The sequence below is a fragment of the Aquila chrysaetos genome (assembly GCF_900496995.4).
Source record: "Aquila chrysaetos chrysaetos chromosome W unlocalized genomic scaffold, bAquChr1.4 W_unloc_2, whole genome shotgun sequence".
Lineage (NCBI taxonomy): Eukaryota > Metazoa > Chordata > Aves > Accipitriformes > Accipitridae > Aquila > Aquila chrysaetos.
The window spans coordinates 2,514,527-2,535,047 of NW_024470322.1; the positions used below are offsets into that span (position 1 = coordinate 2,514,527).

Here is a 20,521-nt window from a genome sequence, read left to right on the forward strand (position 1 = left end):
TCAGGGTGGCTTGCCGATGTGTCCTGGGAGTTGTAAATGGCATGATGTGAAGGGAGAAAGGGGGTGCAGGAGGGGAAGGGGAGGCAGGCTTAGCATGATATGCACCCTGTGAGGGGGAAGTACCCCCAGGTTTCTTAGGGTAGGGAGGAGAAGGGACTGTGGGGCATGAGGCACGAGGAGAGTAGTGCTTGAGGGGAGGTAATGCAAGGAGGGTGGCCTGGCATCTAGGGGAAGTGGATTGGGGTGTGGTCTGCTTTGGTATAATGAAGGGAGGAGTGTGTTGTGTGACAGGTGTAGAAGGAACTCATGTATGTAATTGGCTGTGGTGTTGGGATCAGGAAAAAAGAGTTTATGTAGTCTTCGTGCACTTGTTCAGGTGTAGTTTGTATTTTGGTAGCTTTGGCAGATTGAGAAGTAATATATTCTTTTTTTAGTTTTGTATTTTAAAAGAGGAAACATGCCACTGTAGCAGCTTTTGTAGAGAGGTCATCATACAATTATTTCGTGTGTTTGTCCTTTTTCTTCTGTTGTTTGGGGGGGGGGGGGGGTTTTTTGGTTTTTTTTTTGCTATGGGTAAGTGTAGTGGATAGTTAAGGATTTAAAAAGTGAGAAGAATGGAGAGAAAAATGAAAGAAGGGAATTTATGTAGAGAGAAGTTGTGTGTGATATTTGTAAAGAAACTTGCTTGGTTTTCTACCTCTTCTTACTGGTAGTTGCACTAGTATAAAATATTCTGTAGAAGTTCTGCCTTGTATCTTGAAAGGATAATTTTTTGCTCTGTTAGGAGCTAAATTTAGCACCTATCTCCATACACAAGTTTGAGTCTTCTAGAGTTGTGAAAATAATCTTTTAAAAAGAAATGGAGATTGCTTTCAAAACATTAAGATTAAATAAAGATATGTGCTAGAGGATGTCAATGTTTGGGAGTAATAATACTGGCTTCTAGATGGAGGGTTGGTAGCTTGATGCTGAACTGGAGTAAGTATGATGACTATTTGGTGTATAGCTACAGCATTTTGTTAGTGTGTGTGCTTGCCTATCTAAGACCAGTCTTGCCTGAATCTACTAACACTTTTTTTTCTAGTAAAGGTACCAAATCCTCTTGGTTCTTTTCTGATTAAGATATGGTTTTGTGTGCATTTGGTTTTTGGTGGTGTGTGTTTTTGTGGGTTTTTTTTGTTTGTTTGTGTGGGTTTTTTGGTGGGTTTCAGGGTTTTTTGGGTTTGGTTTTTTTTTTTTTTTTTTTTCTTCAAAGAGGGTGGGTGGGGTTGTTGGATTATCTGCATCCTATGCAGATAATGAGGCAAATGCTAACAACAGTGGGTAAAATGAGGGTTAATAAAAAGTTTTGTTTGTGGCTTTGTTGGAGAAAGTACTCTGTAAACTGCTGCTGTAATAGCTATCCATGGTATGCGATTTAAAGCAGGGTAGTAGGGTGCAGACTTGTTAGATTGCACTGGTTAAAGCTACAAAAGTGGTATTATGTGTTGTTCAGTGTTGCAATGTTTTAATAAAGGAGAATTATCAAAATACTTTTTAAAAAATGTGTTTCTGATTGATAGAGGATATGTTTTGAGGTTTTTCTAGTGGATGTTAGGTTTTGTTTGTAGCACAGGAAATAATGTTTTTCTCAGTCTTTATTCATCAGCAGAAATCAAAGTATGGAAATAACGTTAAGTGTGGTTTTGTTAAATTGGAAACAGGTATATCAATGTTCTTTGAAGTTGCATGTTTTAAAAAATGGAAATAGTTATCTTCTAATAAACTGTTGATGGTAATGTTACATTGTTGACATAAATCTTTATATAAAAAGAAGGAAAAAACCCATCAAAACTGAAAAGATATAAAGCTGCAGTAACAGTTGTACTTTGATAGATTTTTATAGGAACCTGGTTTGTCTTGAGTTTTCTTAATATTTTTCTTTTATTTGCCATTTAACATGTTTTAAGTGTTAATTGTATATTAGTTATAAGGTTAGAATAAGTTGCCTTGATGTAGGCTCTGTGGTTGGCTGAGAGTTGTCAATCTGTAAGTTGATGGAAGTTGTTTTTGCAAGGATAAGGTATAGGAGAAAAGCAAGTTTCAAACATGTTAATAAACTGTATCTCTGCTGTGTGCTTTTTGTCAAAATGGCTTATTTTTGCCAGAATCAGTTTTGTGATGGTGTCCTGGTTTCAGCTGGGGTAGAGTTAATTGTCTTCCTAGTAGCTGGTATAGTGCTATGTTTTTGAGTTAGGTATGAGAAGAATGTTGATAACACTGATGTTTTCAGTTGTTGCTAAGTAATGTTTAGTCTAAAGTCAAGGATTTTTCAGCTTCTCATGCCCAGCCAGCAAGAAGGCTGGAGGGGCACAAGAAGTTGGGAGGGGACACAGCCAGGGCAGCTGACCCAAAGTGGCCAAAGGGATATTCCATACCATGTGACATCACGTTTAGTATATAAACTGGGGGGAGTGGGGGTGGGGGGAATCGCCGCTCGGGGACTAACTGGGTGTCGGGTGGTGAGCAATTGTATTGTGCATCACTTGCATATTCCAATCCTTTTATTATTACTATTGTCATTTTATTAGTGTTATCATTATCATTATTGGTTTCTTTTCTGCTCTATTAAACCCTTCTTATCTCAATCCATGAGTCTTACTTTTTTTCCCCGATTGTCTCCCCCGTCCCACTGGGTGGGGGGGAAGCGAGTGAGTGGCTGCGTGGTGCTTAGTTGCTGGCTGGGGTTAAACCATGACAGATGGGGAAGGATGTATTTGAGAAGATAAATGCTGGAGAAGTTGGCATTCCAATGTCTTGTCTCAGGGCTCTAAATAAGTATCTTTTGGAGGTATAAGCTTACTTTTCATCAGGGTCTCTTGGCAATTTTCTTTGCTTTGTGGCAAGAAATTAAGTCATATTGTGGATCAGAAGTTGGTTAGGAGACAGGAAAAGAGAGAGTAGAATTCAACCGTCGACCTTTTGCCATTGACTGTTTAATACCTTCAGAAACGGAACTGGTATAGAACTTTAAAAATTATCTAGAGAGTGAAGGATGTGGGGGAAGGGAATAGTGGAATAGAAACACTTGCCAATAAGACAGTTATTTGAGCTAGGGGTGACTAGAAGGTCTTCCAAGGAACTTTAGAAAGAGCTAGATAAGCTCAATGCATGAGCAGCACAAGATGAGTGAAATTAACTTGTGTTAAAAGGAAAAGCAATAGGGACAAATTAAATTTTTAGGTATCTTAAAGTGTCTACTTCAGTGGTATTAGCTTGGGAAAGGTTGTGGAGTATCACTGTAGATAATCATGCTTCTGTTTTTACTGCTACTGTGTTTGTTGGCAAGATGTGAAAAATGTTACTGCGTTCAAGAAGCTGTTCAGAACAGCAAGGTTGTCAAGTTGAGCGCTTGGGAGTTGGGATGTGCCAGAACTAGCTTGTGCAGAGAAACCTAATTCAGCCCTCTTTGAGTACATGCGCTGTGAAATTACATAGCTGCATATTATCTTCTCTGTTGTGCTCTGCCTTGTCAAGGGTGTATAGGGAAGGTTGCTGTTGTATGTAGGGGAGGACCAGATGAGGCATTATAGAAAGAAAGTATTTTTGGGATGTTGATAGTTGAGTTTTGTTGTGGAAAGCTGGATTCATTCCTGCCTCTTCTATGGAGTTCTTAGGAAATGCCAGGCAAATCACTTGGACAAGAGTTTACAGGTGGCTGCTATCTGTGTGTTTCTTGTTTCATGAAGGCTCAATTGAAAATTTTGGGCGTTCACAGCTGCAGCTCTAATACCTGCAAATTAGTGGTTTTTCTCTTATTTTAGTTCTTAGAAATGTTTTGGTTGAAACTTCCAAACAAAATGCATGCTTGGCCTAGAGAACTTTAACTAGGTGGACAAATGTGGTAGTTAAAGGCTGTGAAAATTAGTCATAAGGAGAAGACCAACAAACAGTTAAATTCAGGCAGCACTGTCAGATTTCAGTATAATAGTGTTATAAACTATTGTATGCAGCTTGAATCCCCTCCAAAGAACTCAAGAAGTGATGTGACTCAGGGTTGGGGGGGGAGAGACAAAGGACTACTGCATGAATAGAGACTGAAAAAAAATCTTTATCTTCAAGGTTGACAAAGAGAATCTAAAAAAAAATGAATAGCTTAATATAGATGAAGAGTGTCTATAACTTTTTTTCATAACACAAGAACAGGAGGTTATACAATTAAAGAGGCTGATGATTCAAAACTGATTAATAGAAGTGCTTTTTCACACAGTGCGTAACTAGACTGTGCAATACTTTTTCACAGGAAAAAGTTATACCACCTGGTTTCTGGTTTGAAGGATTAAAACTTTGGATTCTATCTCAAACTTTGTATTTCATGTCTCTACTTGAGACTAAAAGGTTGCTGTAGAGAATCTAATGTCTGATATTCTGTGATGTTCTTACAACTTTCCATGAATAGTCAGCTGAATCTCTGATCTGAACTCATGCTAATTCCTATGTTCTTATGTAAACATGATCCTTAATGTCATTCACATGTATTGGGTTTATGGCAAGGTTTTGGTGGGGGGGAGCTGTAGGGGTGGCCTCAGTGAGAAGAGACATGGGGCTGCCCATGTGCTGGACAGAGCTGGTTCTAGCTGGCTCTGTAAAGGACCCACTGCTGGCCAAAACTGAGCCAGTCATTGAAGCTGATGGCACCTCTGTGAAAACAAATTTAAGAAAGGGTAAAAATGCTGTGCAGCAGTGTGTGTAAGAAAGGGGGGAGGGCAGTGGAGGTATAAGAAACAATCTTGCAGACAGCAAGGTCAGAAAAAAGGAGGGGGAGGAGGTGCTCTGGGTGCTATAGCAGGTATATTTCCCTGCAGCCTATGGAGAAGAGTGGGAGCAGGCCAGTGATGGGACCTGTGGCCTGTGGAGAGGACCACAACGGAGCAAGCTCCAGGAGGGAACTGCGGCCTGTGGAGAAGATCTGGTGCAGGAGCAGGCTAGTGGCAGAAACTGCATCCCATGGAGAGGACTCCATGTTGGAGCAGTCTTTTCCTGAAGGACTGTAGTCCACGGAGAGGACCTGTGCTGGAGCAGGGGAAAAGTGTGAGGAGAAGGAGTGGCAGAGACAAACTGTTATGAACTGACTGCAACCCCCAATTCCACATCCCTCCTGTGCCTCAGTTTGGGGGGAGGAAGTAGAAGAATTGGGAGTGAAGGAGTAAAGTTGAGCCTGGGAAGGGGGGGGGGGGGGGGGGAAGGGAGGGAAGGTGTTTTAGTTTTTTGGTTTATTTCTTGCCATCCTACTTTATTTTTAATTGGCAATAAATTAAATCAATTTTCTCCAAGCTGAGTCTGTTTTGCCTGTGACAGTAATTGGTAAGTGATCTCCCTATCTTTATCTCTACCCATGAGCTTTTCCATCCTATTCCACCCCCCTGCCCTCTTGAGGAGGGGGAATGAGAGTGTCTGGGTGGCTATCTGGTAGCCAGCTGAGGTTAGCCCACCACCACATGTTTGTTTCAAAGTTAGTTATGATAACACTATGATAAAGTAACAATGAAATAAGGTAATTTTGAATTTCTTTCAGTGCAGAGTATAGTGACATGCTCAGTAGTTTCACTGGTTTCCAGTATGCGTAAATGAATTTTTTTGTTTTGAGCTATTTCATGAAGCTTTATTTTGCATAAGCTCGACAACTGTTTAGAGCCTAAAAGTGAGTGAGGTCTCTGCAAAGTTAAAATATTGTTTTTTCCCCTCATAGAAGTGCCTTCAACTTTTCTTATCACTTGTGTAACTGCTCTTCATTCATAGAGTTCAGAAGTGAGTGCAAGCAGTTGCTTGACTCATACCTTTTGCAGTCTTTGGTTCAAAGTTGGAGCCCTTTTTGAACATGAATAAAACCCTCAAAGTACTTTGAAAGGTGACTAGGTTTGTTGTTTAAACTAAAGCTGTCTTCTCTACCTCTGCAAAACATTTGAGTTGCTCTACAGATTCATGGTAGTGTGGCAGGAAATTGGTGGTAGCCTCTGTGAATAAATATATGGGCATGTGCAAGTGTGCTAGAAAGCCTTCAGTATTGCTTGGGGTCTGGACGTAAGTGTCTTGGAGGTATCTAACTGGATAGTTACGCTCTAAACTGCTTTACTAGTGATGTTGTATGGATACCTATCTCAAGTATCCCAGTCCCAGAAGCAGTCGATCATAGGAGTTGCTCAAGGTTGGAAATGTATTAGGAGATATTAGTAGAAGGACTCATTGTGTACCTGTCGGTAATTTCAATCTTTGCTGGGAAAAAAATTTATTAAAAATAGTGTTCAGACTTATTGGCTACACATTTACTGCATAATTTATGTATTTCTGTGTACGCTGGTTGTATTTTAGAAATTTTTTTGCTTTGGTGAATCTTGAAATTGTTGGGAGTCTCAATATAGATAAGCCTTTGTCAGCTGGACTTCCACGACTGTTAGAAAGTCCTTGTAGCCAGACAACAGATTCATTTACAGCAGATTCTAAATTTGACTATGGGAAGGTAGGTGTCTGAAAGAAAAATTCAAGGTGCCCTTTAAGAAGGGCACCAAAGCTTTGCCAAAGCAAGCTGTAAAGAACACAACTCTTTGTAGTTTAAACTCTTAAAACGCCCCCCCACCCACTCTTAAGATCATGTGAACTACCTTGTATACATCTTAATTCTGTCCCTGTCCCCTGCTTTTGTATGTATTGCCCATGTAAGGTGAAAATATCAACAAATGTAAGTTGACTTGATTGCTGTACAGATAGAAGGCTCATCCCCAGACTCTTACTCCTGCTGTAAACAATGACCATCTTTCATCTTATAGACTTGTAACTGTAAATTATATTCATTAAATCAATTGCAGATTTATTAAGTTGTATTGGGAGCTGAGTGGTATCAGTTGACTCCTAAAGGCTTTAGATATGCTTCCCAGCACTATTCTCCCTTGTTATAAGGCCTACAAATTGCCAGACTATTTGGTAGGCAGGACCTGACAGTATTAAAAAAAACAAAACCCAAAAACAAACACCACCAACACCCCCCCCCCCCCCAAAAAAAAAAAAACAACCCAACCCCAACTTCTAGGATAAGGAAGACTTAGTGTGATGAGCTGAAAAAGCAATATGGAACCCTCTTATAGAAGAGGGCTTTATAAGTAAAGGATGTTCTTAGAGTAGTTCTGTGATCCTCATGGGTCAAACTATTAGTGGTAGGTGTTGCTATAGATGTTATTCCAGATAGCTGTCTGAAGGAACAGGAGATCTGCAGAGCACAAGTTATTAGGCTTAACGTGTGGTGGCATATTAAAGAAATATTTAAATGGTGTTTTCACATATATGGGTGTTTTTTATAGTCTGTAATGGTGTGAGAAAAGTAAATTATTCAGTCTTTTACATAATGGAGAATCATGGCTTTCCAGTAACTGGTTCCTTGTAATATAGAGCTTATTACTCTTTTGTTTCTTGTATTCTGGAAGTAGGAATGATTTAAGCAGTGTGACCAGAAAGCTGAATAAGGAGCTCATCTCTGATAGGATTGTTGAGAATCATATGTAAAAATGCAATAGTCTATTCGGGAATGAAAAAAAAAAAACCAAACCAACAACTTTGAAATAATAATTGGTTGGGGGTACAGAACTCTGAATTCTGGCTTGGAGGGATGCCATGATGGATGCTTTCTAAGCAACTGCATCAGATCAGCAGCTAATGGCTTCTGTTTGTGATGCTTGCATTGAATTTCATGCTAAACTTGCTCCAAACACATTTTTCCCTTTCCTCAAATGTTCTTTTTAATTAATGCTTTTGAAGACAATGGATATTTTTTTTTTACTATGTAGGATAATGTGTTAAACTTCTCCTAGACTGCAAGAAGTTGCCTGCATTATTTTTTGTGGCACTAAGGACTTGGATCTCAGCTGTATGATGCAGTTATAGTAGTCTATGCTGCTTTAGTTTCTTTTGGTTAAAATGAGGCAATACCTTTGAATTATTAGACTTGTATAGTTCAAGAAAAAAAAATTAGAAGTTCAGGAGGCTAGAGAAGTTGTGTATAAACAATAAGGTTGAAAATACTTTTGTTTTCTACCTGTGGTTGTTCTAAGGCCTCTGCAAATGGTGCAGAAGAAAAGCAGACCTGTTCGTAGGCTCTAACTTGAAAAAGCTTGAGCTATTTTTGTAAAATACATTCTGTGGTCAATATTACAGCTGCTACACTAGGGCCTTTGCTGTATCATACTTCTCTTTTCTTTGACAGGTTAATGCAGGATTTAAAAAGTTTTGGACATCTGTTGGTATTGTCAGGAGGCTGGTATGAGGTGCTGAGCTGCTTCTGAATTAGTGTTCTGCAAAGCAATGTTGCCAGTGCTGTAAGGTGGTGACTGTGATAGTGTGTGTGTGTGTCTCAGAACATAGGAGAGCAATTAATCCTTAGGATCTCCTGCAGGAGCCAGGGTGGGCTAACTCTATATAGAGAGCTCATAAAAGATGTGAAAATAAGTCTAAAGTAGTACTAGGAATATGAAAGTTCTGTGCTACAGGTAGACTTACTCTATAGGCTAGAGTGCCCCCCAAATGCCACCTTCATGAAAATTGCTCAGAAATGTATTGATGGAATATCAAGCTCACGTATGTGTGTACATAATTTCCTAGACTAGAGAACTGTGCTGTAAAACAGTAGGGTGATAGTTGTATGTTTCTGTGATGTGCATTCTTAAAAGGAAACTTGAGAATACAGCTCACGGGTGAGACCGTCTTATGTGCAGCATCAAATCAAAGAATGGTTTAGGTTGGAAGGAACCTTTAAAGATCATCTAGTCCAATCCCCCTGCCATGGGCAGGGACATCTTCAACTAGATCAGGTTGCTCAGAGCCCTGTCCAACCTGACCTTGAATGTTTCCAGGGATGGGGCAACATTCCAACTTCTCTAAGCAACCTGTTCCAATGTATCACCACCCTCATCGTAAAAAAATTTTCTTCTTTATGTCCAATCTAAATGTACCCTCTTTCAGTTTGTAACCATTGCCCCTTGTCCTGTCGCTACAGGTCTTGGTAAAAAGTCTCTCTCTGTCTTCCTTATAAGCCCCCTTTTAAGTATTGAAAGGCTGCAATAAGGTCTACCCCAACTCTCTCAGCCTTTCTTCATAGGAGAGGTGTTCTATCCCTCTGTTTTTGTGGCTCTCATCTGAACCCTCTCCAACAGGTCCATGTCTGTCTTGTGCTGGGGACCCCAGAGCTGAACACACTACTCCAGGTAGGGTCTCATGAGAGCAGAGTAGAGGGGGAGAATCACCTCCCTCGACCTGCTGGCCACGCTTCTTTTGATGCAGCCCAGGATACGATTGGCTTTCTGGGCTGCAAGCACACGTTACTAGCTCATGTCCAATTTTTCAGCCACCAGTATATCCCCGAGTCCTTCTCTGCAGGGCTGCTCTCAATCCGTTCGTCCTCAATCTGTATTGATATTGGGGATTGCCCCAACCCAGGTGCAGGACCTTGCACTTGGCCTTGTTGAACTTCATGAGGTTTGCATGGGCCCACTTCTTGAGCCTGCCAAGGTCCCTCTGGATGGCATCCCTTCCCTCTAGCGAATCAACTGCACCACTCAGCTTGGTGTTGTCTGCAAACTTGCTGAGGGTGTACTCGATCCCCCGTCTACGTCATTGATGAAGATATTAAATAGTATCAGTCCCTGTACGGACCCCTGAGGGACACTGCTCTCGTTACTGGTTTCCACTTGGACATTGAGCCATTGACATCTTATGTGCATCTTATCTTTTTAAAGAAGGTGCTAACTACTGAAGGTGCATTTCCTCACAGGCATCTGATGATTTCAGATTGCTCATAAATGTACTGAGCAAAAATGACCCTTTTGAATGGCATTTGAGTGAAGCTCAATAGAAAACAAGATAGGGCTTATAGACTAGTTCTTCAAAATTTAAAGTTGGAGCTGTTTGCTATTCAATGTTTCAGCTGTCATATATCTCTTTCCCTGAGATACTTCTATATTGTTACCTCATGGGTTTTTTTCTGTGTTTTCAGTGTGTCCCCTCCCTTTATTATCTAGGTTTTCTTCCTGAGCATCTGATTTCCTTTCTACTTCTAGTGGTCGATACATGTGAAAACATACTGTGCTTGTAGCAAGAGAGCACTGGACCTCTATTTTGAACTAACTTACAGCATTGTCTTTCCTCCTACATTTTATATGCAGATCAGAGACTCATGCTTTTCCTGTTTCGTGACATTAACATAGTCCAAAGATCACAATATTTTCATATCCTAGCTTCTACAGGCAGTTTTTACCATATTGCTATTTAATGTTCAGTTGTGAGCCTCAATCAAATCTATATTCTTTCCTGTTATTTATCAGAACTATTTGGTCTTATTTTGCCACCTAACAAACTTTTTAAGTCTGAAGTGCTGACTGTATCTCAATTGTTATCCAATTCCTTTAGCTAAATATATCAAAAAACTTGCTTCTCTGAATAAGTGAACAAGACTAAAATATACTGACTTAAAGATCAAGGGGAATCTTAGCTAATCATGATTTTTCTGAACATGACTGCATCATATAAAAGATATAATTGACAGAGTAGCTGTTTCTAGATACTAGTAGCTGTTTCTTCAATACTTAAAGGGGGCTTATAAGAAAGATGGGGACAGACTTTTTAATAGGGCCTGTTGCGATAGGACAAGGGGTAATGGTTTTAAACTAAAAGAGGGTGGATTCAGACTAGATATAAGGAAGAAATTTTTTTACTATGAGGGTGGTGAAACACTGGAACAGGTTGCCCAGAGAAGTTGGAATGTTGCCTCATCCCTGGAAACATTCAAGGTCAGGTTGGACAGGGCTCTGAGCAACCTGATCTAGTTGAAGATGTCCCTGCCCATGGCAGGGGGATTGGACTAGATGATCTTTAAAGGTCCCTTCCAACCCAAACCGTTCTATGACATTGGAGTGAGTCTAGCGGGGGCCACCACAATAGTTGGGGACTAGAGCATGTGATATGCGAAGAGAGGCTGAACAAACCCAGATGTCTTGAAGAAAAGGTTCAGGGAGATCTCGTTGCTGTCTAAAATTACCTAATGGGAGGGAATAGAGAAGATGGAGCCAGCCTCTTCTCAGAGGTGTGCAAGGATAGGACAAGAGGAAATGGGCAACAAGTTGGAACGTGGGAAATCCTGATTAGATATAAGGAAAAACATTTTTCCACTTGAGGGTGGTTAAATGCTGGAACAGGGTCCCAGAGAGGTTGTGATATATTCATCCTTGGAGGTATTCAGACCTCAACTGGAGAAGGCCCTGCACAATCTTCTTTCATTGGCCCTACTTTGAGTAGGGGGTTAGACCAGAAACCTTCAGAAGTCCCTTCCCACATAAGTTATTCTGTGATTGCATCAACTGTGATCCATAGGTCAGTGATGGCTCTTAAAGTCTTTATTGGTATATGTAAAGTTGTTTTTTCATTTGTTTTTACTACTTTCCTTGTGTTCATGGTACTGTTAGGGAAGAATGTTTAGCCACTTTATGTTGAGAAATAGGTCTGAGGCACATAAAAATGATGTGAGACTGGAAGGGGATCGTATTGTGGTGTATTTTGGATACTTCCTGTGTATGCCAACAGGATAGAAATTAGAAACTTTGAATTATGAAGCCAACGGGGTGACCCTTGCTTTTGAGACCAAGAGAAAGCAAGATGGATGTGTGGTATGGCAGGCAGATGTTTGGGTTGTGTATTTGGGGAAAGTAAAAGCCAATAGCGAAGAAGCATGTACAGTGGTGAGTGAAAGAAGGGGGGAGAGGAACAGAGCAAGTTTAAAGCTTGACTGAAGTAGGCATGAAAGTTCTTGAAGCTTTTTATTATAAAGACAGTACTTTCCTAGTATTGCTTTTCCTTGTAAGCAATTGTAGTTTCTGTGGGTGTGTTATCTGACTGAAAAGAGAGATTCTCTGTGATGGTAAGTGGGAGTGATTGTGAAGCCGTTCTCTTTGTTATGTTTCCATTGTAAGAAAATGAGAATTCCTCAAGGTAGAACATGGGTAATATTTAAATGATCCAGTGTATGGTTTTTTTATGTTCTATAATTTTTTTCAGTACACTTGTATTATTTTGGGTTCAAAGAAACCCTTATTATTGCAAGTCAGCCCATTGTCTGGGTGTGAGACCTGCTGAGAGGAGTCAACAAGAGAGGCTCTCCTTATATTACTGTGCAGATTCTGGGGGATGGGGGGGTGTGTGTGTTCTGCCTTGAGGGATATAGGACTCGTAGGATGCAGGGGAAGAGCATTTTGGGATTGTGCAAGACTTGGTATTTAGGGGAAGGCCCAAAGGCAAGTGTCGCGGATGGAGTGATGCACTTCACTCGTAAGAGAGAAGTAGCAATATATTTATTGATGTAAAACAGCAATTTAACAAAGTTTGACAGTAAATGTGACGGGTTTAACAAGTTTCGATGGCAAGGTACGCTTGAGTATTTACTGCATGGAGGACAGGGTCAGATGAAACTGTCAGGGAGACCCTCCCGTTGAGTCATGAGGTTCAGAAAGGACCCCCTTGCATTCTAAACTTCTCGGAGAGGAGTCTAGGTGCGGCTGGATCCAGCCTTAGTCCCAGACTTGGTCAACGGTTTATGCCTAAAGGATTATATATGCACAATCAATCCTTGATATCACTTAGCTAAGATTTCAAAGTTTCAATGCTCTTATTCCCAATTCACTTACCAAGTATCTGATGCGATAAGGATTCTCTCAGCCTCGAGGAGTAACTTTGAGAGGTGTCCCTACTCAAGGGGAGATCTCGGCATGCAGCCTGCTGCCATGCAGGAGAGCTCAACAGGCCCTGGGCTGTCCACTATTTATGGAGTAAGATAATTGACTTATAGTCATATTTACATACTGACTACAGGTGTTAGTTTCTTCCAAATTTGGCTTGATTCAGACATTGACCAGCACTGTGGTTAGGTGGGTGCATTGTTCAAATTAACCCTTGGCTATTGTGGCGTTATCTCTCTCCCCCGAGAATCCACTTTGAGCCAGATGCAGCCATCAGGACCAGACACATCCGTTACGATTGCCACTGGTGGTTATTGCTTGATCAGGATTATGGGAAATACAGGTCTGGCTGGGGAGGGGGGTGGGGGGAGCACACCGCCACAGCAAGGGAAGGGAGGTATCAAGGTGGATTGGAGAGGAATAAGCATGGGAAAATAGAGGGATAAGGGGATAAAAGGCCCAGTCACATGTAAACAGGTTGCTCATCAGTATGCTTGTCTGGCCATGCCCTGTGCCCGATCAACGCAGTCTGTCCTGTCTTATTAAACTCCCTAACTATTTTTCCTAGGTGAGGAGGTTCTCTGTTTTGTGTGTGTGTGTGTGTGTGTGTGTGTGTAGGTCTAAATGCTAGCAACTGGAAAAGGGGCCATGGAATTATAGGGGCTTATGAGCCCGAGGTCCCAACAACTGAAGTGCCTTTGAGTTGTGTGGGTGTGTGTAATAGCTAGTAAACTTCAAGCCGGACTAGCCGGAAAGTAGGATGAGAGGCTTGGGAGCCAGGTATCGGAGATGTTGTAAATCTGGGTCAGTTACTGGAGAGATGAGAGGGTCTTGAGAGACAGCTACTGGAAAGGCCATAAGTCCAGATGAGCTACTGGAGAGACCTATTTGTGTGTGTGTCTTTGTGTGAGACAACTGGAAGACCAGGGGATCCAGGGGCCAGTTACTGGAGGAATCCACAGTATATGTGTGTGTATGTGTGCATGCATGATGTCTGAGTACCAGTAGCTGGAGTGGGGCTTCTGGCCTTGGGAGTTCACATGCCCAGTTGCCAGAAATGGGGGAGACTAGGGATCTAGGGGCCAGCTACTGGAGGGATTCATATTGTACATACGTCTGTATTTTCCATTAATGGGCTTTCATCCTGATCAGCCAGAGAGAGGAACAGGAACAGGCCATTGGTGCTGTTTGTGAGAGTGCTGCTGTGTTTTTCTGTCAGTGTTGATCTGTGTGGCTGGCTTTGCGTGTACGTATTGTGTGCTTGTGTGCCTATTGGAAATACGTGCTCACTCAGTCTTGCTACTCTCTGGACCTGGGGGTATAGCACTGTGGTAGCCTTGCCTTTATTGAGCTACTAGCTTCAGCACCTCCTAAGAGTGTACCTTTTAAATGGAATAGCCAATTTCCACATAGCCTTGTGTAAAGGTAAGATTTTACAAGGAAAATTGAGTTGTATTATTGCCAGATGTGTTAAGTAGTCAGTGGGTGAAAGAAAAAGCTTGGTTAAGTCTATAAAAGTATGAGTTAAGGTGAAGGCAGTTTTTTCTGCTCAACTGAGCCGTACTACTTAGTTCTCTGAAGCCTAATCAGGTATATCACTTGTTCCCATTGTTTGCTTTCTCCTTTTTTGTCACTCTTCTGTGTGTGTTTTGTTGTGTGTTAAGGCAAGTTCTTAAAAACCTTCAAAGCTTTTCTTCAAGAAGACAACCCCTAAGCCTTGCAGGACTCAACAGAGAAATGTCGGTTCTTAATTTTTGTTTTGTCTACCCTCAGGACTTTCTGTGTTCCTTCTCTTCACACTTATTCTAATTATAAAATTATTTTTCAGGTGATTCCTCTTCCTTCCCCCAGCCTGTGTTCTCCCAAGCTGAATCTTTATTGTCCTTTCCACAACTACAAAAACCTCAGGACCTTCATCCCATGCTATTAAATGAGAAACTTCAGCATTGATTTTAATGAGTGCAGGGTTAAGGTGCTGCTATTAATATTTTCTTGCACTTGTTACTATTTAGAGCTCTCCTCAGTTCAAGTATTCCCTGTTCATAGAATTCATTTGCTGTTTACCAATTTCTAAACTAACAGAAATGTTAAGTAAGACCACGCACAGTGCCAGTTCTTATGCTGCCACATAAGTCTTTCTGTGCTGATACAATGCATTGCTGTTTACTTAAATTACTGTATTTATAGTAGTTAAGCAAGCTTTCATGTTGTGATGGTGTTTGAAGACTAAATTATCTTAATTGAAAGATAAGGCTACTGAGAGACAACATCAGATATTTAATCAAACCAAGGTCTGCTTGATTACAAGTCCTTGCATTGTACACTAAGTTTGTAATTCTATTTTATAAATTTATTAGGTATGAAAACAACTCTTATTGTAAATAAGTTTTGCTTACAGCTTATGACTTCTGTTATCTTCTAAATGTTTAGATATGGTAAATGTAATATTTTGAGAAGATACCTAATTTTTTTCTTAAATGCAGAGGTCCATAGTAGTCTGAATACAGGCATATCTGTGTGCTGTAGGAGGAAGTGCTTTATTAATAGTTCTTTAACTCAGCAAAGTAGACTATAATCATAAAGATACTGATTAGGGCATCAGGCATAAAGAATAAATTTTGGATGGTTAGTATTACCAATGTGAAGTTCTTTGCTTATTTAACTGTGAAAAACATGGTTTGTGTCTCTCGCAGTGTTTTCTGGAAGTTGTAAAGCTAGTGAAAACATGTATAGAAGGCAGCAAATAGAGGTGTTATTCTTGGAGGTTTCAGCAATAACAGCTCTTCTCCAATAATGTAAATTAAGCAATTGCATGTTGCTAAACAAACTAAAGCATTCTTGAGATGAAGAGAGTTTTCTGCAGCTGTTTTATCCTATCTAGATGAGTTGCCTGGGAATCCTATAAGCATATTAAAATTGTCATCTCATCCATGGTTGCTTTCTGAATGTGGCATGAGGGTGTCCAGGTTTTTTGTCTGTGTTTTCTCTGTAAAGTGGATAAAGGTTTGCTCTTCATTAGAGCTGAGACTGGGAAGTGTTCATACTGGCTTGTCAGGAAGATAGTTGTATTAGATTGTAGGCCATGTAATGATTATTTTTTTTTCTTTTCTTTGGGGGGGGGTGGGTGTCAAATGCTCTCCAGAGAACAGGTCCAGTTTTCAAAAGTGTCTAACTAGAGGAGTCTGATTCATGTGCTTGGTGTCCCAGAGATATACTTGAAAAGCTGAAAGCATCTGCAGATTTGCATGTAAATCCTCAGAACTGATTTATCTTCTTGGCTTATTGAGAGAGAGTATGTGTTTAATATTGGCAGAAACTGATCCAAGTTATACCTAGAGTGTTTTGGTATAGAACCCATTCTGGTCTACTTCATTATAAATGGGTAATGTTTATATTTTATCCCGTAGAAGTATTTGTATTGTATCCTCTCAGTGGCTTGGTTCTTGTGATAATCAACTTGATAACATCAGTAGTTTAGTGATTTGTGGGGTTGGGGGGGGGAGGCACAAAGTTCAGTGAACTTGATCACTTGTTTGAATGTAACCTTTTATTGAATACATCTTAAAATAAACTGCATTCCCTGGGTCTACTAGTAATCTATGTTATGGCATCCAGCTAGAACTGTAAGAAAACAACTTTGGTCAACAGACTGTTCCACCTAGGGTGGTAGTGAAACTGTTTCGGTGATATAAAAGGGAAAAATTAAGCACTTGGTGTTTATACTTGGGTTGCAAGATTATACTTAGGCTTGTAGCATTGGTGTTAGTTGTGGCATGCCCTCTCCTGGTGTGTTAGATGTACTCAACAATTTTTTTGCCTCAGTTTTCACTGATAATCTCTCTTCCCACATCTCTCAAGCCCTTGAATCTCAAAGCAGGGATGGGGAACGAAGTCCCTCCCATTGCAAGAAAAGATCAAGTTTGAGACTGCCCGAGGAACCTGAACATACACAAGTCCATGGGACCTGACGAGATGTATCCCAGGGTCATGAGGGAATAGGCTGATGTAGTTGCCAAGCCACTCTCCATCATATTTGAAAATTCATGGCAGTCAGGGGAAGTCCCCAGTGACTGGAGAAAAGGGAAACATCATGCCCGTTTTTAAAAAGGGTAATAAGGATGACCCTAGGAACTCCTGACCAGTCAGCCTCACCTCTGTGCCTGGTAAGATCATGGAACAGATCCTCCTGGAAGACATGTCAAGGCATACGGAAGACAGGGAGGTGATTAGAGATAGCCAACATGGCTTCAGCAAGGGTAAATCATGCCCGACTAATCTAGTGGTGTTCTACGATGGAGTGACTGCATCAGTGGACAAGGGAAGAGCTACAGATGTCATCTACCTGGACTTCTGTAAGGCCTTTGATACAGTTCCTCGCAACATTCTTGCCTTGAAATTGGAGAGATATGGGTTTGATGGATGGACTGTTGGGTGGATAAGGAACTGGCTGGATGGCCACATCCAAAGAATTTCAGTCAATGGCTCAATGTTCAAGTGGAAACCAGTAACAAGTGGTGTCCCTCAAGGGTCTGTACTAGGACTGATACTGTTTAATAGCTTCATCAATGACGTAGACAGTATGATTGACTGTACCCTCAGCAAGTTTGTGGATGACACCAAGCTGAGTGGTGCAGTTGATTCCCTAGAGGGAAGGGATGCCATCCAGAAGGACCTTGGCAGGCTTGAGGAGTGGGCCCATGGGAACCTCATGAAGTTCAACAAGGCCAAGTGCAAGGTCCTACACCTGGGTTGGGGCAATCCCTAATATCAATACAGACTGGGGATGAATGGATTGAGAGCAGCCCTGCAGAGGAGGACTTGAGGATACTGGTGGATAAAAAATTGGACATGAGCTAGTAATGTGTGCTTGCAGCCCAGAAAGCCAATCGTATCCTGGGCTGCATCAAAAGAAGCGTGGCCAGCAGGTCAAGGGAGGTGAATCCCCCCCCCCCCAAAAAAAAAAAAAAAAAAAAATCATTGCTGCTTTTCTTGCAAGAGCTGATATGTGTGTCAGGAAGTTCAGGAAGGAAAACGATAGATTCATGTTTAAGATATTGCTTTGGAGAACTAACTGTACCTCTGCCACATGTCTATTGTAGAGCGTTGGGCAAGTCAAACTTTATTGGGTGCTTATTAATCACTTGTTACTTGCTTTCTAGATGACTTTCACTTTTTACGTGTAACTTCTGGAATCGAGTGTGAAAGCGAAGTGAAACAACTCCTTTTAACATTGTGTTTACACCCATAATTGTTATGAGCAGAGCTGAAACTCACTGGCTCAGCAGTACTGGATGGTGCTCATCTTTAGAATAGGCTCAGACAAGTATCAGATGCTGTAGCAGTGGACTCAACGAGTCTGTTGTTAACAGAGAGAACAAGATCTGGGGATCTGCTTCTACTCCAGGTTGGGGTGGGGGAGAGAAGAGTCATCTCATTTGGAGAACAATAACTCTTCTGCCATACTGGCCTAATATCTGTCTGCTTTTCCTGGGAAAATCCCCTTTTGTGGTGGTTTTTCCTCGCAACTGACGTACCCGTGCATTTAGGACTGAGGTAGGTTTTCCATCCCACTTCCTCATGTTCTCTCCATGATCACATAGGTAAAACCACAGGGCACCTCGTGGTGTATGCCTTCTATAGTCTCTCTCTTGGGCAGAGGAACGCTCACTCTTAATATCTGAGACATTGGTCCTTGCAAGTGGGGACATATTCTCTTTGAATTGCTGGAAATTCTGGGACAGCTTTTCTACAGCTAAAATGCAGGCTTGTAGGGAGGAGGAGAGATTTTTTTCAAATTGCCCGAGTTGGCAAGGAGTTTTATCCACCGTTGGTGCCTCTTTGTCTTTCCAGGTCATTATCGCCAGTGAGTTGGCATAGGACGATGGTGCGTTCCATACAAGTTTCTGCCACATGGGTCATGTGTGTTGGATTTCGTCTGGATCTTTAGGTGATTGTGCGTTTTCTGAGTCACAATATAATCATCTCTAGCATGGCTAATTCCCTCAGATATTGGATATCTCTTTCCATGGTGGTCCACTTGCTTGATTGACATATAATATCATCCTTTAAAAGGATACCTTTCCTTCACGCTTGACAGGAGTCGCCTCCAGCGGCTGATGGCTTGTGTCCCTTTTCCGATTGCCTTGTCAATGCCACCTTCCCTGGCAAGCGATCCCAGCTGCTTGGCTTCCCTACCTTCTAATTCCAAGCTATTAGCCCCATTGTCCCAGCATTGGAGAAGCCAGGTGATAATATGCTCACCTATATAACGGCCGAAATCTTTTCGCATATCCTGCAGCTCACTCAAGGATAGGGATCAGGTGATTACCTCTGGTTCTGCCTCTTCCTTCTGTTCCCATGATGACCCTGGTTCACCTTCATCCTTCACTAAGTAAACTGATTTTTTTGTATATTACTTCTTCTGTATTGGGGCAGCTGATACTGATGCGGGGGTTGGAGTGGTTGCAGTGCCTGTCACCTTGTTAGATCTAGAGACTTTTTCTTCCCCTTGAGGATACCAAGTGGTATTAAACAGGGTTTGATAGGTGTGGGCTAGGTCCTAGCATATTGCAGTGAGTTGTGTCTCCCTGGAATTGTCGGGGTGATGACAGCATACTCTTTTCAAATGTTCTGCTTGTCTTTCAGGATTCTGCGCTTATTCAAGGGTGAAGTTCCAAAACACTGGAGGTGTTTTGGAACACTGCCCTAGGCATTTGCCCATACTACCCCATATGCCCTGCCACTCATAATTATCCAACCTCGGGGTAGACTTCTGGGTGATCTTCTTAAATAGGTGTTTAACTCTAAACAAGACCTGAACCACATTCAGGAACATGCTAGGTCCTAGTAATAGGACCATACTGGTCTCAACATCCCAAGGGTATTCAAATTTTCCAAAATTCTCAAATGTCATTGTAACTAGACTGGGGAAGAAAGTTGCCTCACCCATACATTGGCTCTCTGAGGAGGAAAGGTAAATGGTGTAATTATTAATAGTTTCCCATAGATGGCTTTCAAAGTATAGAGTTGACAACAATGCTGAGTGCAAACACCGGATTAGTCCCACGAACGATAATTTTATCATACCATAAGCAAGTGTTACACAATACATCAAAGCGAAAACCTTAATCCACTTCCTACAGATGACAAGCAGCAGCACAGGGACTACATACAGCAAGTGAGGTGATACATAACAGAAATCTAAAAATAAGTGCTACAACTCTAAGAACTCATAAATCGACATAGAGACCAGCAACTATTAGACCAATGTAACGAATGCTTGTAACAAATTCATTTTAACAAGCTCTGGTTTGGCTTGTCATTATCTCAACCCTTTGAGCCCTCTGTTGGGTGCCAAAATGGACTGTCATGGTTTAACTCCAGCCAGCAACTAAGCACCATGCAGCTGCTCACCCACTTCCCCCCCCACCCAGTGGGATGGGGGAGAGAATTGGGGAAAAAATAGTAAAACTCGTGGTTTGAGATAAGAACAGTTTAATAGAACAGAAAAGGAGAAACTAATGATAATGATAACACTAATAAAATGACAATAGTAATAAAAGGATTGGAGTATGCAATTGCTCACCACCTGCTGCCCAATGCCCAGTTAGTCCCCAAGTGGTGATCTCCTCACCTCCAGTTCCTATACTAGATGGGACATCACATGGTATGGAATACCCCATTGGCCACTTTCGGTCAGCTGCCCTGGCTGAGTCCCCTCCCAACTTCTTGTGCCCCTCCAGCTTTCTTGCTGGCTGGGCATGAGAACCTGAAAA

At 41.5% G+C, this 20,521-nt stretch overlaps 1 protein-coding gene across 4 annotated transcripts in view; it reads left to right on the forward strand.

The window, feature by feature from the left end:
* LOC121232954 (E3 ubiquitin-protein ligase KCMF1-like) overlaps window positions 1–20,521 on the forward strand; it is a 71,819-nt gene that overhangs the window by 1,049 nt on the left and 50,249 nt on the right. For 2 of the 4 annotated variants that reach the window (XM_041121512.1, XM_041121515.1), the window contains exon 2: window positions 18,597–18,693. The exons of the other annotated variants lie outside the window; for them this stretch is intronic. In XM_041121512.1, the coding sequence (XP_040977446.1) occupies window positions 18,657–18,693 (37 nt within the window). In that variant the 5' untranslated portion in view covers window positions 18,597–18,656. The remainder of the gene's footprint in view (window positions 1–18,596; window positions 18,694–20,521) is intronic. 4 annotated transcript variants of the gene reach the window in all.